The 26,087-nt window shown below is 32.0% G+C and overlaps 2 protein-coding genes and 1 non-coding gene across 3 annotated transcripts; 1 reads left to right on the top strand and 2 right to left on the bottom strand.

Moving 5' to 3' along the window:
* Window positions 1–4,339: 4,339 nt before the first annotated feature.
* LOC116778997 (serine/arginine repetitive matrix protein 1-like) lies at window positions 4,340–17,132 on the bottom strand. Its single transcript, XM_032673120.2, has 7 exons — window positions 17,049–17,132; window positions 10,976–11,253; window positions 8,490–8,725; window positions 7,831–8,180; window positions 7,555–7,763; window positions 7,179–7,409; window positions 4,340–6,029 (listed from the first exon to the last, which is right to left on the bottom strand). Exons 2-7 carry the CDS (start codon window positions 11,237–11,239, stop codon window positions 5,940–5,942), a joined length of 1,380 nt encoding a protein of 459 aa, XP_032529011.2. The 5' UTR covers window positions 11,240–11,253; window positions 17,049–17,132; the 3' UTR covers window positions 4,340–5,939.
* LOC116779291 (U4atac minor spliceosomal RNA) lies at window positions 9,119–9,253 on the bottom strand. The gene has a single exon (XR_004354191.1). It is a non-coding gene; the product is annotated as a U4atac minor spliceosomal RNA (small nuclear RNA).
* A 1,848-nt stretch (window positions 17,133–18,980) lies between the features above and the next one.
* Window positions 18,981–26,077, top strand: LOC116778940 (SHC-transforming protein 2). The gene is given in 10 exon segments (XM_032673038.2): window positions 18,981–19,365; window positions 19,519–19,589; window positions 20,300–20,534; window positions 20,879–21,042; window positions 21,430–21,588; window positions 21,844–21,887; window positions 21,890–21,943; window positions 22,153–22,310; window positions 23,316–23,438; window positions 23,782–26,077. Coding segments are annotated over 10 exon segments (1,233 nt in total). The 5' UTR covers window positions 18,981–19,269; the 3' UTR covers window positions 23,911–26,077.
* The last annotated feature ends 10 nt before the right edge of the window (window positions 26,078–26,087 follow it).

Here is a 26,087-nt window from a genome sequence, read left to right as displayed (position 1 = left end):
ATTTTCTGAGTATTCTATAAAAGTCTCGGTGAACTGTGTGTCAGAATCAAGAAAAGGCACAACAATAACAACCAACACTAACCTCTCAGCCCTCTTTCAAATTTTACAACTTCCTACATAAGACATATTTCAGGAGAGGTTTATTGTTTCATAACCCATTATTTATCGACTGAAGTCCGAACTCAATGTACAACCGATTTACAATTTACAATTAGCATAACAAAGCAAAGGGTCATACAAGGTGAATTAGCGTAGAACATACTAAATGTATTTGGAACGCCCTCGATATCATAGTAAATAAAGATTCACTTAACTACATTAAATATTGAAAAAAAAAAAACATTTTATAGAGAACAGAGATATTATATTTAAAATATTGTTAAATTTAACCACCGAGTTTGGAACGATACTGTAGTTTTTCACTAGATAGAAATATTTGTTTTCATGATATCATAAAAAAAACCAAAGCCCGGTTTAGTATTACAATATTGTTATAATAATATTTTTTATGACATACGAAGGAAAACCACATTGAAATATGTATTGCGAAAAGGATAACTCGACTTTCCTCTCAGGAGCGACTCGAACGTGATCGATGGTCTTAAGAACAGACAACACGTGTCCGACATACTACCTTTTATACAGACTTTGCTGCAACTACCGATCATCATGCATTTGATTGCAAAGCACTGAATTGTTATAATTGTATTCATAATACACATGTACATTATAATTGTATAGCTTAAAAATTTACCTAATTTTATATTAAAATTCAAAAACAAAAAAAATTAATAAATAAAATAAATTTAACTTCACACACGTATATTTTATTTGTGAGTAATTTATTTTTGTACGTTTCAAAGGATGAAGATATCGCTTGAGACCTATTGTTGCCATGATAGCGACATCATATATTCAAGTATTAAATTTAATTGATCTAAAATATTATCTTTTTGTAAAATAAATTAAGAATACAAATAAAATATTCAATCAGCTGTTTTCTATCATATGACAAAAAGCGCATCGCTGGAACATTATTTTAATTTTTCTACATCGCTTTATTGTAAACAAAATTAATATAAAACCTATTTTGATAAATCCTTGCACGTTGTATGCAACGTGAGCGCAATTGAAGATTATCATTATTATCTTTATAAAGTATCGAGTATAGAGAAAAATATCATCACATATACAACCTTACATAATATCATCACATATACATCCTTACTTGCACTTATGATATTAATAGAATAAAAAAAAATACCCATCACTAAAGTACAAAGAAACATACAATTTTATCTATATTTAAAATTATCAACTTAATTTTATTGATTAGATTAAAAAATATATGTGAGGGCGAGGGTATCCCAGTGAAACCGAGATTGAGACCCTAGTTCCTTAAAAGGCCTTGGAGTTTGGGCGTTCAGTACCGATGCCGAAGGACGGGATTCCATTTTGAAGTAAAGATAGTCTTTACTCAAAATGATACTTGTTTATTGCTAACATTTTCTTACAATGAATTTCAAGAATTGTATAGCGGAGATTCTACCACTGTGGCTCCTAAGTGCAACCAATGTAGAATAAATTTGGTACGATTATTCTAGGACTTTAATATGGTAAATTCTGTATAACAATTGTGAGAACTTAAACAAAACTAATACTAAAATATATAAAATTATTTACAACGAAAAGTGGGTAGTTTGGAAACAATTATAATGAACGAACACATAAAAAGCAATGTTTGATATGACAGGCATCTCGGGGCGACATATAGGTATGTTTATTATTATATGCATTTGCTTTCGAGTTATTGGTTAAAACTTAGCCTACAATATGAACGGAGTGTGGAGATTTCATATGTATTTTTATTTGTACCCTTACTAAAAGTTCGCAAGTTCAAACTGATCAGACATTTTCTAGTTTATCAATCATAATGCACGTCATAGCATCAACATAAGTTAATCAATCAACATAAGTTAATGAACAAAAAAGAGAACTGAGAGTCTAGTTTTTATAATAAAAACACGGTTTCAAGGTAGAGCCTAGCTGTGGTCAAGTTACTACAGCTCGAACATGGGCTGGATCGACCGGGGATGTACCACCCCCTTACAGAAAATCGGCGTGAAGTAGTCTTAAATGTCTGTGTTTCGTCTGATGAGTGAGAGAGCCGGTTGCCCGTTCCCTTTTCCTACCCTTTCCTCTCCTTTTCCCACAATCAAGGTCGGCAACGCATCCGTAATATTCCTGATGTTGCACATGTCCTTGGGCGACGGTGACTATCTTCCATCAAGTAGGCCGTGTGCTCGTTTGATATAAAACAAAAACATTGTACGAGAACAGTAATATTTAGTATGAAATACATTAAATTCGAATAAAGTTCTTTGAAGTTAGATAATAAGTCTCCGAAACATTGAAAATATCATATTTTTGTTATATCCGGTTTACACCAGACCGGTTGCAACCCTGATGTGAACTTACTCGTATATCGATAACATTTAATCACAGCCACAAACTCTTACATATATCATTTATACATTGCTCTTTTATTTATGTAAAGACGATATTCTTTCCTGTATATATAAAATTTCTTTCGTAAAACTATGTTATAATATTTAACATTTGAATTTATAAGCACGACTTCGTCAAACGCATAGAAATATTATCAAACCACATTTGACTTTTTTTTTTGATATTTTTATGGTTATTCAAAGTTATATTTTAACGCTTGGGCGATTATTTTATGCTTAAAGTTGTATTGTATTTGCTCAAAATTCCTATCACCTCTTTATATATTCTTAAGCATTCAGAAGTGTTTGTTTATCGCCTTTAAATTATGTCGAATTACGCATCACAATCTCTCAGCAAACAATTGTTTTGACCGTGAATTTTTACCTATTAGTGTCATTGCGAACTCACCTCCGCTTATGTCATAAAACCTACTTAAGATAATGTGAAATTTGCTTGTCATATCATGACATTTATTTTGACATGTTATCTAGTGATGCTCGTTTATAATTTGAAAAAAAAAAATTAGTTTTTTATGCAAATCAATTTATATTTTCCTTTTTTAATGTGTCAAACGGTCAATAATACCAATATTATGGATGTTATGAATGGAAAAGTTTGCGAGGTTTTGTTGATGTTTGTCTGTCTTGAACGCAAAAACTAGTCTACGGATTTTGACAAAGCCTTACATTAACATGTTTTACATATTAGATTCAGACGTGTCCTATAATTTGTCCTGGAATACAGTGTAGTTCCCGCAGGATCACGGCATACTTAAAAGTTGTTTTTTTTTTTCATGAAGTCGCGATAACGGACTATAGATGTCATTGCGTTTGATTACCATATCTTTTGTTTCACTACATTTCCCTCAGCTAAATTCTGAAGGTCATAAAGCGAAAATTTGTTAATAAAACTATAGCATTAGCTCTGGATCCGAGAGGGTTTAAGGTTTTTCCGAGAAATCGTTAAAACGATGTGGGAACTTCGAGGTAATGTTAGCTTCTTATTAGAGCTCTCTTTCGCTGTGTCTGTATAGACTTATAGAAGTATATAAAACGCATATATATTTTTTTGTTTGCTCTAATTGAAATTCTTCAAAAAACAATGTTAAAATTAAAAATATCCTGTCTGCTATAACTCTGTATGAAATTTATACTTCTATGTCGATATTAAAAATATTTTTTTTATTAAAGTATATATATTTTATTAATAAAATCCCTAATTTACAAAATAAAATGAGCGGTTTTTAAACAATCTTGCGTTTGAAATTCACTTGTACCTAATAGTTTCGTTTATTATTGTATAGCTGTTTCGATAAACTTCAAGTTGTAATAGACGCCGTCATTTATCATGACATTATTTTCTAATCAAAAGAATGTTGAAAATCATTATATTAATATTTAAGACATTTAACATCATAAGTAATAATTTCAAACCAATTTCATATAAAATAAAAATGGCATCATGTTATCGAAGATACAGTCTGAAGGTTGAGTACTTTCTAGAACATCCAATTTGTTTAATCAATATCACCGCATTGACATGAAATAGGGCACTCAACGCCATCTATACTTGATAATGTTAACTTAGACGTTGTCGAAGATAGCGCCATCTATTGACTCATGTGTAATACTTTGCCCATAGTATCCATATTAATTTTAAAATATTTCTTATACTTACCATTAGTTTTACTTTATGGAAACTGTAAAGTCTACAAATATGAAGGTAGTTTTCCATGTAAAAAAATTAAATTCTTGGGGCGTAATTCAGGTACATTTTATGTCAATATTATTTCTTTTTGTTTCGGTACAGGTACAAAGTAAAAATTGTGGAGGTGGTTTAATATTTTAATGAAAATTCAACTAAACGTATAAATCTTATTTATACTTACAATAAACAAGTAAATGGGTTAATATTTACATATCGCTGAAAGACGCTATACATTTGCGTTTTCATGCAAAATTTTATTTAACAAAAATATGGTACACTGGGCACCCTTGACATGTGACTGATGCCTTTTAAATAAATGTATAAATAAAATGCATTTATGTCACGTTAAAAAGACCATTTAAAACATCAATAATATAAAATTTACTACAGGAATACAGTTCCTAATATTTTTATTAATTATGTGTCCCGATTTCAAACACTCAAGATTCATATTATAATATAAAAAAAACAACATTAAGGTAGTAGCGCGCGTCACTGGAATATTTAAAATCGAGACGGACTTTCATACTGGCGTAAACAAATATATCATTTATAACAAATTTATTAAAATATACTGAGGAATAATTTAAATTAACCGAGGGGCAAATTCTTTTCGTTGACCCAAACAAAAGACTAAAGTCAAACGAATGTCATAGCATATTATGTACTGTCCGTGTCTAAATATAAAAATTAAAAAACTGAAGTTCATGAGTAGGTATTTACCTTCTTTTGTCTTATGTTTTTTTCCATTAACAGTCGTAGGTACAAAGGCATCAGCCATATTAAAAACATCTCAAAAGAGTTATGTTGTAAACGCAGTCTTACACCGTCGCCTCAACTTCCAACTGTATCCGTACTAAAGGTTGTCATTACCAAACTACATAGACAGTTTTGTAAACCATTACGTCACAGTATCTAGTCTTCGTTTAGTTTGTCTATGCAAAAATTGTTGTTATCGTACTGTGCTCACTACACTACAACACATGTGCCAACCTACACAGGGCCCAAATTAATACCTATCCAGGATTAAGTTGTCGACTAAAATAATGAATTTTAATTTCAAAATTACATTGTGATACCTCAATTTATAATTTACTGTACTTATCAAATAAGACAATAACTAGAAAATGTAAATTATAACGTCTACATGGGTTATTATTATGCTTATATTATTTCGGTGTATACAAACGTATTATTCAACAGAGAAGCAACACGTCTACAAAATATGAATATCAATGATATACAAGTAAATATATATAGTACCTAAACGATCCAACGGGCCCGTACATATACTAGTAATAAATGACGCTACAATTACTATTGGTATAATAAAGTTGGCCTCGCCCATACGAAACAATAACAAATCTACGCTAACTACCAATTATATGACTAGACTATCTTTGGAGGGATTTGTCTAGGAAATATGGAAGAGCTACTGGATTCGGCCTGACTACTTGATGTTCGAACTTTCACTTCGGAACTGAATGTAAAATACAAAAAAATTAAAGCTATAACATTCCATTGTCATCACTTTATAACATTAACAAATTAATTATTGATACAGTTTTATGAAACTAAAAGTAACACTGTAGGAGTTAAATACATGCTTAAATCAAAATGAAATTTTCCATTAACTTCAGAGACGCTAAACTGTTTTGAGATTCAAATTATCAAGCAGCCGGCGCAACAAAAGGATATGTAAATAAAGATTCTAATGAATGCTGTTACAACGAGTCAAGCCGCGTGCGCTGAACGGCGAGCAGCGCTGACTGCTGCTGCAAGCTCTTACGGAGACCCTCCAGCGTTTGTAGCACCTGGAATAATGTATTAAGCTAAAAAATGTAATATTTCAAATCGTTGTTTTACAGTGACGATTTACAGTAGGTATGATAAAATTGTTTCGCTTTCGTCAACAAACAATAGCAATTATCACAGATTATAAAATATCATTTAAAAATATTTGTACCGTGTTTTTTTTTTCCAAAACTTAAGACATCTCGAACTATTCTTAGGGAAGTACCCTTTTAATGTTTGTATAAGGTCTTTACCTCGGCATTTACTCTTATACTTTTACTTTTAAGTTCATGTTAGTTCTGCCGTTCTTCCTTGAAAGTTCACTCCTCCTCAGTTAGTTTTTTCGGTGACAATGTAAGCAAGTATTATAGTACGTTATTTACATGCAATTAAGTTGTAATACACTTGTAAATTACTTGTCTGTACATGTATTCAAGATACAAATAAAATTTGAGTGTCCCTTTCTGATTAATGTATACGGACGTATGTATAACACGTACCTATTATATAATAGAATTACTGAAATATAAATTAGTATGAGTAGTACATTCGTAAGTTGTATAGTAAAAAAAAATAGTAAAGAAGAAGAAAAATCTAATTTGTTTATATTTCAGTAAACAAAAGAAACGTGTTAAAAAAATTACCTACAACTAAGTACATATAATAATAGAACAACTTGTCTTTATACGTTTGTATAGATGGGTATTTTATAAACAAAGGATTTCATAAATAAATTACGCAAATCCCACAATAGTGTAATCAGTACATGTCAAGGTTGATTAACCGAGATAATTTTAATTAGAATGACAATTACGTTTTTACGCCTTCATTGATGAACTATGAGCAAATTTACATCGCAGCTAAGAACGTTGTTGTCATATCTGTAATATTTTTAACGGAATATTTTTTTACATAACAAACTATTGCAACAAGGACTTTAATTTGTCAACATTAATTATAAAAAAAAAATTATATCAAAAGAAGAACTAATTGTCAAATCAATAAAAACCACTCTATGTTATGTATTAACTAAAATAGATCATGCAGAATTTTTTAATGGGCTCTAAGAACGGCTTATTTCTAACTCGATGTTGAGCACTGCTTATTCATCCAGACTTGACCGTCTTTAATGCACAAGCTGTATAAAGTTAGTTATTAGTGTGGATTACCTCGTCCCGAGCATACGCCTTTCTCTTCGGCGGTTCAGAGTGTGGTCTGTCAGCGTTCGAGGGGGGTTGTGTAGTGCGGGGAGGAACTTGCCCAGGGGGACAGGTCTGTGGGGGGGCGGCGAGGGGGGAGCGCCTGGCCACGGGAGATAGACGCCGGGGAGGCTCAGGGGAGTTGGCACGGATGAAGTTGGTAACGTGAGTGCGCTCTGGACTCCTTCGTGGCGCTTCCACCTTCGAACAATGTTTTAATGTCACACTATAACCATGCATATAGAATGGGATTATTAAAAAACTTTTACTATACGAAGAAACAGGCATCTAATTAAAATGTTGGAAAACTATTTGGTTCATAAAACTATTATGTAATATGACTAACCTCAGTGGCCCTCAGTTCTCTAACACGAGGGTTGTGAGGTGGTTCTATCGGAGCTCTAGAGACTGTCACTAGCAGTTTCTCGGCTTCTCTGATAAGCTCTCTGTATTTCCTCTCAGCCTCCCGATCAGCTTCAAGTAGTGGATCCCGTTCCCTTACAGCTGGTGCTGAAGGCGCGTGGCATCGACGACGCATTCGGGGAGGAGTTGTCCCTTTAAAAATATTCCCTGTATTAACAGGAATCTAGAATAAGAATAGTAATCATTTATTTTCACTTACCTGCAGATTTTGGTGGACGTCGTTGCGGTCTACGTCTTCTGGCCCGTCTTCTTCCCGGAGACGACCTGCTGTCCGGTTCATCCTCATCTCCACCATCCAAGCCCGTATCTCCATCCGAATCGACGTCCAAGTCAGAGAGAATAGCTGTTTCCCGGTTTCTTATTTTGATACCGAGGCACTCTTCGTCACTGGATAACCCACCCCTATACATTGAATATGGTTCGGGAGACAAACGGGGCGACATGTAGGGAGACTTGCGAGGAGATAAATGAGGTGATAGATGCGGAGATAAGTGTGGAGATAGATGAGGAGAGAGATGAGGAGATAGGTGCGGAGAGAGGTGAGGCGATCTGAAATCAAAATCACATTTTTTTCCATTTTACTACGCTTTGACTGGTTACCACTAAGTACGTTTAAGTTAACGAGGTTTGTTAATTAGAATATCTTCCCTAAATCAATTTATCATATCGTATTAACAACAAATTACTATTACTCAGACGATTAAAAATAACTAGGTTGGAATGATGTGAACTAAAACATCTTACAATCTAATATACATATATTAATTCTATATAAATAGCAACAACTTTGTGTGAGCAAATGTAAGACTAATAAGACAAGTGACATACTCTTATTTAGGACGGACAGAAAAAACATACCTAGAGGAATATTTCTGATGAGAGTCCAACGAATAAGGAGCGTGGTGTAAGTGTGGATGCTGCTGAGGTATTTGAAGCGACTGTTGCTGCTGCAACGGATGCTGTTTCCGTCTCGCGTTGGGAGAGGTCGCTCCAAGCCATGGATTCGTTCTGATCCTGCAACGTGGTCGGGGAGATGGAGTTGCGCAAATAGATGGTTCCGGAACAGCTCGCCGGATTGTTGTGCTTGAACGTCGCTGAAATATTGAATTATTTATTTTTTTATTAATAGTATCCAGTCTATAAAAACATCAAATATGAAAATCTATTAGTATGTAGAGTAAAATTCATACATTTACAAATATGCTTATCCTCTTAATTATCTGAGGTCATTAATATTAATTATTAATTGTTATGGATGTTTCATTATTCAAAATAATTAAAATATATTTATCTACTTATTCCTATAAATAAATTAATTTAATACCCAATAACTTGATTAATATGAAACTTGATTAATATGAATTTATTTCACAGTTAAAATTGTGGCCAATACATTTTCATTTTGTTGAGAAAATATTTACACGCCTGCATTTAATTTCAATGCAATTCACTTGAAATCAAACATTGCCCTTTCTAAAGTAAAAGGGCTTTACAAAAATTGCGCTCGGACTCCCTGACGGCAGCCGGGCGCGGGTTAGTTATACAAGATAACATGTGGGTGTCAGCATCAGTGCTCTCACTTTACGATCACTGCGCACTATGCTCCCCAAGACAAGGAAGTACATAACGAATGCTTGTAGAGCCAACTCTAGTAACGTTAGGAGAAAATAACGCTTGCGCGATGTAAGATATTAGTAGTGCCATCTATGGTCAATGAGAGCAATTAACTTGAGTTTTGAGAATGTTTTATTTTCTGTGAAAATTATTAAAGAGCCAGCTTCTATTATTTTCATTCAATATATTTCGACTTTCTATGCAGTTGTTTTAAAGCAAGCCCGTTAATAGTGACATAATAGAATGTAGTAGGGAAACCGAGATGACGGCACCAATGACTCCCATCAGCTAATTGAGTACCATTAATATTTCACTCATTCCTCGCGACATTAATTGTTTTTTTATCATTGATTCATATAAACAGTGTTAGTTTCTCAACACACTACCATCATGTGTATGATTTATAATGTCACCTACATTCTAGCATAGAAATCTGTCACAGTCATACCATTTTTCAATGATTAAATTAAGATAAAAAGCGATTATAATGCCCAAAACGAGAAATATATGCTCCGAGCAAAGTTTCACTTGCTTTTCGATAATACTTCACCACACTTTGTTTAACACCAATTGAATTTTAAACACTGTAATTTATAAGATTAAATTTGGATTTGAAATCGAGTTATCTTTCCAAAGTTAAACATCAGACAAGGAGAGTCATTTGATATAAACATTATCATCATCGCTTCAGGGACATTATTTAAGAAGTAAAAAAATTAAAGACACTCAATAAATATTTGTCAAATTCAAGGACACAGACGAGTTTTTCGATCCCTATAACGATAAGAACAGCATATCATTTAAGAAGCCTCGACGGCTCGTTCACCAATAAAATATGTTTGTACTTTCATTAATCCATCAAAATTAGATGAAAAATTTAAACAAATAAATATCATCATAAAAATATCTTTATCCCTAATATTTTAAAATTCATTGTACTCGGAAAAAAGTTCAAAAAATATATTACAGGCATGAACAACTATACACTCGGTTGACTTTGCTGCAACTGGGATATTTTTCAAACAATTTTTATTACACTAAGAAAAACTAAAAACAAGATATAGATAACTTCGTTAAGCAAAGATATGTACGTTCCAATCGCTTAAATTAAGACAAAAATGTTAAAATATACACGTATATATATATATATATATATAGATATATATATTATCTACAATCTGCGTATTGACAAAATGGATACGACGGTACTTAAAAAAATACTCTCCTTAATTTGTAACCTACCGGAGGTTCCATTAATAAGGCTTAAAACCGGTCCCATTATAAAGACAAATAACGTCGCTCATCAGAGCAGTCATTATTGGATAGCCTTTGTGCGTTTAACCCTCGTCAACCTATCCAGTCCAGTTAATTAATAAAGTAATCCAGATTATACATGAGAGCGGTTATAAATATCGTTAGGAAAATCAATACGTCGAATGACCTTTCATCATGCAGCTAGTTTATTTTTCTCTTATTTATCTCATTAAATCGACGCTAGATAAGTCAATAGATATATGATATACCCGCAAAAAGCTTTTAGCAACATAGCGTTTACACCCTAAATATTATTTTCATGATAGAATTACCTAATAATTTAAATTATATCTGTACTTAACACTATTCATGTTAAACCATTGTCTTAGATTTGTATAATAAAATCATTTAATCATTATTTCTGTTATTGTAGAAAAGATTATTACAGTGCAAAAAAATATCGTCACAAATTGTACCTTAGCCGGTTCGTGGTATAGGTGTGTGGTGGGTGGCGCAGGCGGCGGCGGGGGAGCGACGAGCGGAGCGGAAAGCGGACCGGGTGCCAAACCAGGAGAGGTGCCATCTGTTGAGTAACCGGTGCTATAAGCGCTTTCCGGGGAAGACAGGTGTGGAGGGGGCTGCGGTGTAGCTGGTGGGACATTCCTCGCCGGCTTCTGTTTACGTTTCTTCGCCCGCCCCAATTGCGCTTCCATCCATGACTTGAGCCGCGCGCCCAGCATGCCTCCGACGGCACCTGAACATGAACCATCGCTGATGAAGATACCGAGCATTGTTTGTTATAACATTGTCTTGAATAGACCTTGCAAATAATAAGGCCGTATACAATTGTACTATACATGTTTTACGTCATAATATTAAAAACAGAGACTTAAAAGCAATGTATTATGTATAATATAATTGTAAGGAAAATATTATGTAATTAAAATAAGTTTCTAGAAACAATTACATGAAAACGACTACTCTGACAGGAGCAGAGGCAATCTGACAGTAAAACGGGGGAATCGTATTTCATATTCACACAAAACTTTTACACTGACAAAGGATTTTCAGATAATGGTTATGCTAACGTGAAGAGAGCAGTACAATTGTTTTCCTCTCCGCAACATTGCCTGTCATCTAAACACTTTCTTTGAATTAAATAGAAGTAACATAAAATGTTTTATCATCCCCACGTAACGAAAGCCCGGGCACCCGCTGTAATGAAACATACAAAGTCCCTCAAAGTTTTGGGCTTAAAAAGTTTCAATACAATCACGACTGTGTATTCAGAGCTTAAGTTTAAACCAAACTATATTTAGTTTGTACGATACTTGCTTGTTATAAAGACATACTCTTCAAATATCACTAACAAAGCTAGGTGGGAATTCCCGCAAGTGATTAAAATACGACTGTGTAATGTGAGATAATATATCCATCAGCGTAATAGAAGTCTGGGGCCCAGCGTGCTATAAACACGGCATTGTCCGGAGTGTAACGTTACAAGGAAAAATGCCGATCGCTGTCTTTGTACACAGATCTGAGGCTCTCATTTACAGCTGATGGGAATACTGACATTTATTTTAAATAAACGTATCTTTACTTGAATTATATTTTCAGTTAAAATATATATTACTTCTTGTGATTATTTAACATATATTATTTTTCATAGCACGGGTTTGTTTATTTTTGTTTTCATATGATGTTTATAAAAACATGAATAGGTTTTCAATTTTAAATCACCACAAATAAAAAAATATATAAATTGAAATAAACATCTCTTCAAATAACGTAATAAGTACAAATGAATTAGAATTGACTCATCTACACATACAAATATTTAGGAAAATAAAAAAAAAATGAAAAATGATGTTATAGAAAATTTTTTCTATATTTCTATTTTCAACATTCTAATACGAAAAATTGAAGAATTAAGAAATTGTCGATATTCTACGCTTATATCCTATCAGTCGTCAAGAATATGTCAGTCATAAAAGTCAAAGCATCATTCATGCATAGTTTTATTAATTGCCTTCTTGTTCCATTCTACCATAATTTAAAAAATTTTTGGGAGACAATTCTAAGAATACAATAGTTTTATAACTTAGAATCAATACAAAATAGCTTTGAAAATTAACAATGCTGTATTTTTAATTTTTTTTTTTTTTGTTTAAACATTTGCCAATATTTTTTTATATTATTAACAGTTTATTTTTGTATTTCTGATTAAAACCTAATCACACTAGCCGTATTGTCAGAGTGACATTCGAAAACGTTATATTATGTCTATTAGGTGACAACTGACGACATACAGCGATATTTCGTCTGATAAAGTTATTGTTGAACCAAAAGAAGGATGTTAACGCTCTTTTCCATCGATTCTTTTGTGTTTTAGCCATTGAACAACACTAAGTCTGTCCAAAATAAGTCCCAAAAACATATTTGGATATTTTTTGTACTTATATTTACATTTGTAACCTGTTCTAAATTTATTACGTATATTTAAAGGGGTAAAGTTCATGCAACATTTACGTGTAAAGAGTCTATATACTTATCAAATATTGTTATATTATCAAATTCAACATGACAGAATTAATAAAAGTAATCTCTATATATTTATATAAAGTTTTAAGTGCCAAGATATCTAAAACCCTTCGGGTTCGTAACTAAATAGCTGTGGAAAGACGTCGGATCTGAGATCCTCAATCCATTAACCGAACAAACACTTCGATATCTAGGGGCGACATGAAATGTGCTTTAAATCATGTTCCGAATACAACCAACGTCTACTGCGTTTTGGTATTAGCATAATGTTTACCGTCTTCCTAAAATTTTCTATCTAGAGAATATCTTTTCTTCTCCATACGTACGCCGTATGTAGGACGAATCTTTTATTTTAATATACGACCTACTGTTAATTCAGTAAATTTCTGTATCTATATTCATGTACAAACATTTCATGAAATTCTCCTTGTTACAATCTTACAACATCGTGTCGTCTGGAACGCCTATTTGAAATTCTTGGAACACCCCCTTCAGTTGGAACAGGACTAAAACTATTTGAGATTCCACAGATTATAATAATCTATTATTTATTCATACATTTATTATTAAAATGTTATTCGACGCAAGCATTTTGTTGACCTAATAAAATATCGTATACAAGATATTTTTATATAGATATCTATAAGAAGCACTTCAGAGGAAAACAACTTAATAAGTACGAAATAATAATAATAATTTTATATTAAAAGTATTAGAACCGTAGAAAAATAGATCACGAGGAAGATAAAATGAATGTAAATTGTAAAACTCAGTTTTAAAAGAACACCAGGCGAGGAATCTATACAAGGAATCTCAGAATAAACACACTCATGTCACACTATAAAAATCGACACTAAAACTTTATATTGTCTGACACGGAACGTTAACGACTCCGGGGACATATATTAGACGGTTAAAGAGCGAACTGTTCTCAAAGGCCAATAGTAATTATTTACAAAATGAAGAACCATCTGTTAATTGTATAATTGAAAGACATTGTTGTTCTACGAAAATTTAATAAAATCCAAGATCAATATAAACACCTAACTACGTATTTATATTCAGTACGTTTTTTTGTCATATACTATGTCATTTTTTATATTACTCGTACATTTCACCCGCTGTATCATTTACTCAACAGCAGCTTAGGATATTTATCTTATTTTTTAAGAAAATACAAAATATATTTATAGTATGATGAAAAAGTTTATAAATTTTTTTTAATTATAATTAAAAATATGGCTGTTTTCGGTTCAAAAATCGCAAGATAGAATTAAGAGTACTTGTGAAATCTTTTCACTATTAATGTAGGTTAAGTTGGATTTTATTGCCGACCCCGACGTGTATCGCTGAAAAGAGGTTCAACACGAACCGAAATACGTGACTTAATTTTTATATTTGAATTTTGATTCAGATTTAAATAGCTTTATACTTTATTATCACATAATAAATTATCCAAGGTTACGTTTATTTTATTTTTATTTGTAAAATATCGCAATAGTTCTGTTTTATAAATATCGAGTGTTCTTTCTTAATATATTAAACCTATTTTGAATTACAATACGTTATCTGTATTTTAGTATGATACATAAACATTTTATATAACGCAATTATTACGAATGACCCGTGTAATGTTTATTCAAAAGCCAATATCAGCCTGGAAAAACAAAGGCTAAGCAACGTCGAGATCACTCATGCATTTATTCAAAGTATGTCCTGGACTGAGAAAAACAATGAAGATCCCTTCGATTAAATCTATTTACGTCACAAGTCGTGCAAGAGTTGAGTGATCGAAGAGGATATTAGCTACGTTACAAGAAACTAATTGATTTCCTTCATTAAGAAACGTTTAAATTAGATAGATTTTATTATTAAAAACCTCTATATGTAATCAAAATTTTAAAGGCATTTTATGATCCGGGAATTAAATCGAAACAAGTATAGGTAATAGATTATATTTATCAACAAAATTGTTGTTAAGGCTCTTTTTATTTGTATTTGTCACTCGAATATTTAATTGTAAAATATATCTTTAAAATTTTGTACAATATTAATACTTAATATCCAGACGATTGGATTCTATCGGGTTTAGTTGACAGCTAATTTACATCAACTTAAATAACTTTATAAATCCAATTGTAACTTTGCCTCTAAACTATATGTATAAATGTGTTGAAGTTAAGATATAACTTAAGGATGTAGAAGATAATCCTTTACAAGTATTATTATCTTAATTCTAATTCTGGATGTGGGCCAAGTGGTAATCCTATTTGTAGGCTCGTGGGGCATATTATGTTTTAAACTCAGCTGCTTCATGGTCTCGGTTCATTCAATTCCCTTAACAAAAACTTTCATTTATCAAAAGACTACAATTTAAATGTAATTGTATATTTATAATATATATATTATTTTATATTTACATCATGCTGACGTTACGGTGCCTTTACAGCAACCGCAACCACGAGCAGATGAGATAAAAGTGGTGGTGATCATGGTTGCTGTAAAGAAACCGATGTATCGGGATCATACATATATAAAATAATTAAATAAAAACACTTAGCATCCGAAATCCTTAGCTTCTTTATAAATCAATTGAAATAGCAACATATTTAAAATGAAATAAATACCTATAAAAATTATTTACAAGACTGTAAAAGAAGTTTTCAGAACCCAACCGTACTTTATATTCGCCAGACGGAGACAATTTTAGAAAAGCTTAAAATAAACTCTAAGTGTTTCTGAAACTTTAGCGGATCAAAATGTACCTAATACTTCAACTGTAATAAGCTCTCGAAAAAACTTTTATGCAGTTATATGCACTTAATGGATGTATGTATACGTTTTAAGAAATTATAGAAATAAAATGCACTAGGAAAATAAAAATAGGTACTAGAACGAATATTGAAATCTAAATGTTATGTTACATTATCGCGTGTATTCATTTAAATAAAACTGAGATTGTCGAATACGCTTAACTTTTTTTAAATTTTAAAACTACATAATCCTGACTTCGAACCGAAATATCGAGAGTATATGTAGTTTTATAATAATAAAAATGCATAGTAAGTATATCCGAAAATCTTAGTTTCATTTAATTTAAATAAAAAGTAAAAAATGGACAGTTTTGTGAATTATTTAATGTTTTAGTGACTTGAAAAATTTATTGAACTGAAGAAATCGAATCTGCGTCTTCCAGGACACGCCTTTCTGGTCTCTTTTGTAACTAAGCGTTAGTCCCTATTCAAGCTTATTAATTAAACATTAATTTTCGCTTTTAACTACATGATCGATAAAAATATTATTTATATACATTTTTAATACTTAAAGTATATCGGAATATAAAATCTACTTAAAATTTTAAAATCATAAAAACTATTCGTAAAACATATGATTCAGAACGGTAGCCCGAGCTTTCACCACGATCGCTACAGGCGGAGTTATAGCAAAAAAAAAAGATTGAAAAGATGCTCCCAGCCTCAGGCAATTACGTGAAATGCAAGTCCCAAATGAATACTCGTTCAAACATGTGTCGAAATTGCACCTTCATTTATGAAATGTACTTTTAAAAAATATTTTCACTAGACACATTCAATTTCAAGAGTTGGAATCTCGTTAAAATAATATATGCTATATACCTAAATGTGTATTAAAATTTTGTTAACTTTTTAAAATGATAACCTTTTTTTTATTAAATAAATTAATCAATTATAATTCGATCGACATCAAATTATCAAAATAATATTATATAAATATTGAAAAAATAATACAATTGTTAAATTGAATTTCTAACACATTCGTTTCATCTTAATTTCGTGCAACCCTTCAGAGTATTTAGTAACCTCTTACAGGGGCAGTGGGCTATCGAACCGCACATTTGTTACCGCGAGTCGCTTCAGCTAATATAGATCCACGTGTAGATCAAAGCTCTTAATTAAATTTTCATGAATTAAATAATGTTAATTAATGTATTATTATGTGTTAGATGTGTTTTAATATATCGTTACTTACAGGGGCGCACGGTGTAGATGGTGCAAGCGAGACGAGATGGACGGTCGCATGCCGTTTAAGCGGCGGCACGCGACGCTAGCCGGCTATACACTGCCGCACGCACGCGCGTAGACACAGCTACGGCTACGACGCCACGCGCTACGCGGCTACGAAGGGTGTGTTTACATCCGCGTGGATTATGATTTATGAATCTCCGTTTATTACTAGTATTGTAAATATTTAATATTTAATTTGTTATCATTGAATTGTTGTTTTATTAATTAATATAATTGATTCATATATTTAACGGCTCGACTGGTGATACGTATTTGATAGAATTATTTCGTTAATTTTATTACTTGTATGAATACGAAGAAGAATGATATTTTTATAAAATAATACTAATAATAACTTCAATGTAAAGGAATGAAGCTATATAATCGCGTCCCCGTGATGTCTCTCGTGAGTATGATTACTTTACGTCCGGGGATAGATTTGGCAATTCCACGACGAAAATAAACGTTTAAATTGATAGAGGAATTGCAAACATGTACTAGATTATAAATTTAGGCAGACTTTTTATTTAAATAAATATTTTTTTTTTATGTATAAGTTATTTCGTTAGAAGTACTCAATTAACAAATAGTACGAAATATCTAATAAAACCAATTTAACTTAAAATAGTAGAAGATCATTCTTTTTATTTGTATATTATTCCTAAATATTAATTAATTTTAATGTTTGAACATTAAGAAAATTATAAATGAATAAGAAATAAAGCAATTACCAATTACCTATTGAGCAAAATGTACGTATGTTACAATTTACAGTCTAGAATTATTTTAGTTATACTCACGCAAACACTATTATTTAATCTGATTATATAATTACTTAAACAAATGCAAATAACAGCCAACAGTATTGTTTCAGCTCAAGCTTTACTTGGAACTTGTAACTTCTAAATAATGTTACGCAATTAGAGAAAATTTATTGTCCCAGTATTCGTTACCCGCAGTTATGTGAACAATAAAATAGGGTTCGTTAACTAATATTTAATTCATTAGCTTTATATTTTGTTGGTTGTTTGCAAACGGAATGTTTTGGCGAATATAACTACGTTATTTGCTTGTGCTTGATTTAAGTATCAAATTATTTTATATTTTTATAAACATAGTGTGAAATTTAAAAAACATAAATGCATTGAAAAGCAAAAGGATCTAGCATAGCGCTCTTTTAAGTATATCAAGTAGTTTTTGACTAAAGTCCGTGTGATGAAAGTGTCCTACTTTGCTTACAAAGACGTTGGATCCCTAATGACCTGTGTAATTAGATGAAAAGGACACTCGATGACAGGCTGACGGATCCCAACACCTTCATCTCCTTTATGCTAATATAAAAATGATTTATGGGATATATTAATGTGTTTTGTATTATGTTTTGTATATAAACATCTTATATACTTATAAAAAAAGATCCATATTAATTTACGTAATAATCAAGTGTCTAAATTGTAGCAATTTATTTTATTAGATTCAGGTTATACATATAGAATATATTATTATGTATGCGGAATTCTATGACTGTATGAAAATATGGTAGTACATTCTCTTATTCTAGTCACATGCTCATTTCAAAGCGCAGTCTGCATTTCTAGTTGTATGTATTTATTTAAATGTTAATTGCATACTCTGGCGACCTTGTTAAACTCAAGAGCTTCATTTAAATTTTACTTTATACTGAACGCCATCTAGGGAGCAATGTTTTGTAAATGATTTAGTTTCTCTTATGCCTATCAAGTTAATGTATAATATTCCTTAATTTTTTATAAATTATAATTTTAGAAAAATATTAAAATATTACACAAATATTACGAATAAAAGGGATTGAAGTAAATGTCCCTAGGTGTACATGTATTGTCTATGGTTTGACCGTGATGTTTCAGCTGTCAAAAAGTTTATATAGGCGTAGAGGGAGTAAACTGCACAACTAAAAGCAAAAAGAGCGATACTTTAGAATAAAAGCTTAAATCCCACGCTTAATTCCATCCGAAGGATTCAGAAAATTTGTAATAAGGGCTTTATTAAGACTAAAAAGCAATTTATCGCTTCATTGAATGAGTTATTTTCCAGCAGTATGAATTGATTTGAATCACAATGAAAGTGTTTTTAGAATAGCTGGGAGTTGCTGAAGTGTTAAGGAAATAAATTGTCTATAACGTTAGGATAGATCCTAATTGCTAGATATGGGTGACAACGGCCCCTTTGTCGCGAAACCGGCTCGAGGTTGGCTACATCCAGATTCCGTATTAGCCAGCGATGGAATAACTTATGCAGTCAGAGTGAGTCCTTAAAAAACTTGGTCCTTAGTGTATACAATTAGGTATTTAATATTATACAAATTTAGCGATAGTTTTAGTACTAAATATATAGTGTACCCTTACATATTACTTTGGTTGTGGAAACTCCTTATTCATTTTTTGTTTTATTTCCAGTATATTGGTTGCATGGAGGTCCTTACATCTATGAAAAAATTAGACTTTGAGACAAGATCTCAAGTAGCAAAGTAAGTAGATGATAACAGAATGTTAATTAGCATTAGATTTAAAATCATAGCCCCTTTTAATCCAAGCAAAAAACTAGTGAGCAGCTCATTTGTCTCACAAATTGAAAATAAAATCTAGTAAGGATGTTAACTAACAACAAAAAAAAATTAAGAAAATGAAGAAAAATATAGAATTATCAATTCTTCCTGGGGTTTATTGATTTAAGAATTGTATATATCATAAGTTGTGATAGAATTTTTATTTAGAACTAAAAGCGATGATGCTAAATAAGTAAAAATGTAATAAATATAGAAAATTAGAATAAAAAGTACTTAACAATTTACCTAAAAAATTTTGCAAGTAAATTAATCTAAAGATAATTAGAATATAATTAAATTGTAAGTAAATTATGTGAAACGAGAAATAAATATTTTGTGTCTTTGATAAATCTAGAGATTGCTCAAATAAAACCTTGGAATGTTTGTCTCTGTATATTTACAAACAAGGACTGCAAAAATGACTACAAAGTATTGTGTACAGTTTCCATCTATGTATTACAAAAGATATAAAATTTTATCTATAAAGTTCCTTTTAATATACGACAATTTCTTAATATTTGCAGTTTGATCGCAAAGTTTATAAAATTTATAAAATTACTTCACCAGGCAGAGACTTAAGTGATAGCTTTTAGTGAACTGGTATATATAATAGTAATCCTATAAATCCATAGGGAATGTATTGCGAGAGTATGTGCTGCAGCGGGACTAAGGACAGCCGATAAAAAGCGTAGAGTTTGTCAAGCAGCTGCAAATGCTTTAGCAGCTAGACCTAGAATGTCACATTCCGGCTCCAATGTAGCCTTAACAATCTCGTCGAGAGCTATAATACTGGCCGCTCTGGAAGGTGGTGAAACTATTGCACGACATGACATGCCACGGGTGTCATTTGCATCCGGAGGTGATCAGGTGAGTACAGTTTTAATTCTTGGCTTCGATATTATCATAATGGTTATAAAATATATATTTTTAAGAGGAATGTTCATTACTTATAAGAGTTTTAAAATAAAACAATAAAATTCCAATATTAATGGATATGAGTTAATAATTTTAAATAACAAACAAACAATAAATAGACATTGAGAAAAAAAAACATTGAAACCTCATTCTACTTCATGGCTGAACTACTTAAACATTTGCGTTTTGTGTTGCAAGAAGTGAATTTAAAAAAAACATGATAATACAAAACATTTAGATTATGAAATAATAAAACCAAAGGTTTTCAAAATAAATATTATATAATGATATTCCAGGATTCATTGGATTTTGTGGCGTATGTGGCTAAGTCTGCCCCGCCAGCGGAATGGAGAGCATGTTATGTATTAGAGTGCGGTGGGAGATTGGCTCAAGATGTCATCGCGACCGTTGGACAGGCGTTTGAACTTCGTTTTAAAGAATTCTTGACGAAACCTACATCGTGAGTCACTGTTTACAATATAAAAGAGAAATTTTGGACATTATCCTTATATGATTCATGCATGTGATTTCTCTGAAGCGGCCAGTGGCTATTGTTGACAGATAAATAATTTTCATGACTCATTGGCATATTCATATCTTTTTTTGTAATTTAGTTGTAATCGTTTAATATTTCTGATGATATTTTAAGAAATATTTAGCAAAAAAGTTCATATAAAACATTCAGAAAATGCTATTATTTTTGCAAAGGCTTAAGTAACTTGCAGAACTTTAATTAATATAAATATTCATATGTAACAGTCAAATGAAGTGCTTCCTATAGTTAAAATGATACAGGGTGTTGTACCAAATTACTATACATTCTAAACCAAAACAAAATTAATTACAGCTTGAACATCAATGGCTCGCGTCCAGTGTGCGGTTCTTCAGGGGAGGGTCTGGAAGAGCGCGAGTATTACAACGACATGCCCGACAAGATGCCGCCGGAGCCTACCAGCCACAGACACCCGCCTCCGCCGCCGCTCGCCACACTCGCACCTATATCATCGTCAGTTGAATATAATAATTATTATATATAAAAAAAATATTCTAAGGAAACATTAATATATAACGTCCATATAACAAGGTTCCATTATCAAACCACTAACAAAGCATTCCGGTTTTTCATTTATAAGCTTAATGATTTAAAAACTGCAAATTTCATATTTTGTGTGCTGGAATTTTATAGTAAACATAATATGTGATTTATTTCTAACATTAGTGTTGTGAGTAAATAATTAGTATCGGTTTTTTTTATCTGTAGATGTGAGGAGAGTGTACGTCACTATGTCAACCAGACCCCTCCCCCGCGACCCCACCTACGGCGCTGCTGCCTAATCATCATACTGATATATTCGACATGCGTAAGTTACATTGTACACAAATAATATAAATAAAAATGTATAAATGAAATAAAATTGTATCTTTGTTGTAATTATTGTTATAATTCTTAGCGATCACTACTTAAAGTGTCATGACCAAAATTAACAGTAAACTGAATAATATGTAATGAAAACTATCAATTAATATCATAATATAATAAATTAATGTAAGTTAATAAAATGTGTTTCAGAGCCGTTCACAGTAGCCGCGGCGTCGTCGGCGGCGTCCACTTCTCCGTCGTCAGTAGCAGAGGAGCCCCCGCCTGCTCTGTCCGCGGCCGCTCAGTGCGCGCTGCTGGCCCGCGAGCCCTGGTACCACGGACCTATATCGAGAACCGCGGCTGAAAGGGTACATACTACACATAGGAACAAATTCGTTCCCGTTCGTTTTTCCGCGCCCTGATCCCACTGTGTGTGGTCATCACAACATCTTCTCTTCCGTTCTGACCTATCAGCCGTCGTATCAACGGTCACCCCTTTACTCATGTCATACTTCAACCATCCATCCATCTTTTCTTAAGTCTACCTCAAACAGGAACAGAGTCTATATAAGAGCCAAATTATTTGACCATTACTTTCTTTTAATGTTTCTTTTTCTCTTGGCAGATTTTGTTTTTCTTCTTATCTCATTTCTTACAGTTGTAAAGTTATATGTTACGATTAATGACTCATATTTTTCATCTTTAGAGAGTTCAAAGATTTATATGTGTAAGACTTTAGCGTGAGAGCTCAAATTAATAGAAATATTGAGGTTCTAAAATGATTTTGCGGATGCATTCTTGGTACAAAAAATCTAGTCTACTTACGATTTCCAGAACTTAGTTTGATTAAGTCTTGTGAAAAAAAAATTTATATACTTGTTAGATTAGTCCACAGAAAATGAATTTTTACTTAAGATTTAATCCCACTGAATGGGACCTAATGAAAAATATTGTCAGCAAAATATATCTTACGTAATCCTCGACACTTACAATCTAATGAAAGCTGAATTAATGTTCCCGTACCTTCAGATATAATATTTGGTGTACCGGAAGTAAACACTTCATCACTCCTTAGGTAAAAAATCTATTATATCAAAGGAACATTGAAAAAGGTCAAATTAGAGAATTAAAATGTTTTTTTTTATAACTATTATTACGAAGGAAACAAATGTAATTGGTTTAAACAAAAATATAGTGCGACATGTTTACAAAAGAAGAATAAGTCCCTAAGAGGGTCGGAGACCTTAACAATAAAACCGTAAAGATTATTATAAATGCCTCAATAAGGTTCAGCGGTTCGATAGAATCACTACATGAACTGAATACTCAAGCCTTTGGCGACATTATTAATGGAAGGTTTCGTTATGTGTCAGCTGGTCGTGGAGGACGGCGAGTTCCTCGTCCGTCAGTCGGCCGCGTGTCCCGGGCAGTTCGTGTTGACCGGGGCACGCCGCGGGGCGCACAAACATCTACTGTTGGTCGACCCTAACGGCGTTGTAAGTATTACACACACACACACACACACACACACACACACACACACATACGTACATATACAGTTTTAATATTTGACGTGGATCAATGGATATATATGAAAAATCTTATTGTGAGGACGATTGATATTACAGTATAAGTAAATTAATGTGACCAACAGAACACTGAGCTTGAATTATAATTTAATATTGTAAGTTATTTCAACAATAATTACCTTATATATATTGTCAAGAATTTTTATTGATTTTCAATATAAAGAATATAAAACTACACGATAACTATAGTTATTATATGTACTGTATTTGTAGCAGGCAAGTTCAAATTAATTCATATAATGTTTTCCAGGTGAGAACTAAAGACCGCGTGTTCGACAGCGTGCCTCATCTCATCAAATATCACTGTACTAATGAACTGCCAATAGTATCAGCTGATTCAGCGCTGCTCCTACGACTTCCGGTGCAGCGACCTTCCTGAGACAAACCCCGCTATATATTCACATAACAGCGCGGCTGTGTGAACTGACTATTAGGAAAAATTATACCGTATGTTCTGATATAAAATCATTCGATTTTCTGGACACGTTCGAGTCTAATACTTTTCGTCAATATCATGAAAATCTTACAAAATATTATAGCAATCTTTTTAATTGACGTATCAAAGTTAGTTAAGAGAAAATATATAACATTTGACATGTGTAATGTAGTGACGAGAAACTTCATATATTTTATTGTAAGATTAACAAAAAATTCTTACAAATTTTTCAGCGATAATTTATATTTGTTCTATTTCTAAGACAGATTCCTGCCTGTCTCTATATGGCCTATTGATGTCTTAAAACTATGTGAAATTTTTCCACTGAGTTCTCTACAGATGTCTTGTATAATACATAGAAAATGTGAATGTTCAGAAACAAAAGAACTCAGAGGAATCTCTCATTTTTACTCTTTAATGTGAACGCCGATTAAACGAAAGATCACAGAAAAATCTCAGTCAAATTGTTAATAAATTACTGTGGCTATTTTTAATGAATGCTTTATAAAATCATTAGTGATTTAACAACGACCTAATAATATTAAGATTATTTTTTTTTTTAATAATCAACAATTTTAAACTATATTTTCGGTATTAACTCGTCTATCAATTATATATCTAGCGTTTAACCCTATCGACCTGTAGATGTGCCTTTAAAATTAGCAAATATTAAATGAAATTAAAAAAAAAATATTGCATTATGATGTTCACATTCTGCAACAAATATCTGTGTAGGAAGTACTTTATATGCATGCAACATGTTTAAGATAATTGAATAATTAATGATGAAAAAATGTTGATTGCACTTTGTATTCATCACCTTATAAATGATATGTCTGTCACTAAACATGTTAATTACCTGCTTTAGATTCCAAATGAAATAAAACAATTACAATATTTATAACGCTGACAGTGACCTTTCAAGGCCTTAGTACGTTTCTGTTTTGGAAACCGAATTACCAAACAAAAGGTGTTATTCGTTAATGAGTCGGAATGTTTTTGGTTTAGTCGGTAGGTGAATATTAACATTGTCTGGACTAGCACGTTGTAAGCATTTAAAATGTTGATTTTATACAAATGATGTAACAATTAATTTGGCTAACGCTCGGCGCGGTCGGCGTCACACGATGACCGGCTTGTTGTTCATTCCCAAGGAACATTCCTAGAAAAATGTAAATGACGGAATTGAATCGTAACTGTCTGTGACTGTGGTCGTAAATAAGTTGGCTTAACTATTATATGTATCAGATCTCTACAAGACTATTTTTATATGTATAAAATAATATTATTTTTTATAATGTGACCTGAATATCTTTGCGACATATACTTCATAATTTTTTGCTAAATTATCCGTTTCATTGTATATTTTTATATTATTTTATATACTTTTCATTGGATATTTTTCATTTTAGGCGGAATTTATTTGCTAGTCTTCACCAAATGTGTTATAAGCGTGAAGGCTTTTTTTTATGAGAATTTTAGATTATGTGCAATGTCAATACCAAAATGCCATTTTATGGACATATTTACATGGTAGGAATGTTTTTCATTATCTGTGTTCATTCGTTCATTGTATTTAATTTGGATGCGTAAGCTCTCTCATTTAGCTTTTTACTGTACTTTAGATTTTTATTACGATGTTAAGATACAACGATAGGTGCTATAAAGTTTACTTAAAATGAAATATATATATAGGAAATGTATTTATCATCACAAAATACATTTTTACTTTACATGAGACTGTTTAGAGGTTTTGTAATGATTGTTAATGTTGAATTTGGTAATTGTACGTTGGAAATGAAATTATTCTCTACTCCGTGGTCGCACAAACGTTATGTTAGGACGGTACACACTTATGTACGTTTTGTACCGCATGTACCGGCCAGTATGTGCTTCTTAGCGTGTTTCATGGTGAACGGAAGTCCTTGCAAACGCCTAAATACGTGTCATTTATTATGCTTTAAAGTTAAAATACAATATATACAATATGAACTTAAAATATCCTTATTTTATTTAAGTGCATGTAACTTTAGTCTTAGACCTAACCATCTTTTATAGATGTTACGTTCTTAAATAATTGTGATTATAGAAAATAAAGTATGCAAAATTATTATTGGTTT

Source organism: Danaus plexippus, chromosome 6 (genome assembly GCF_018135715.1).
Source record: "Danaus plexippus chromosome 6, MEX_DaPlex, whole genome shotgun sequence".
Taxonomy (NCBI): domain Eukaryota; kingdom Metazoa; phylum Arthropoda; class Insecta; order Lepidoptera; family Nymphalidae; genus Danaus; species Danaus plexippus.
Note: the sequence above shows the minus strand (reverse complement) of the source record. Positions and strands in the feature narration are given on the sequence as shown.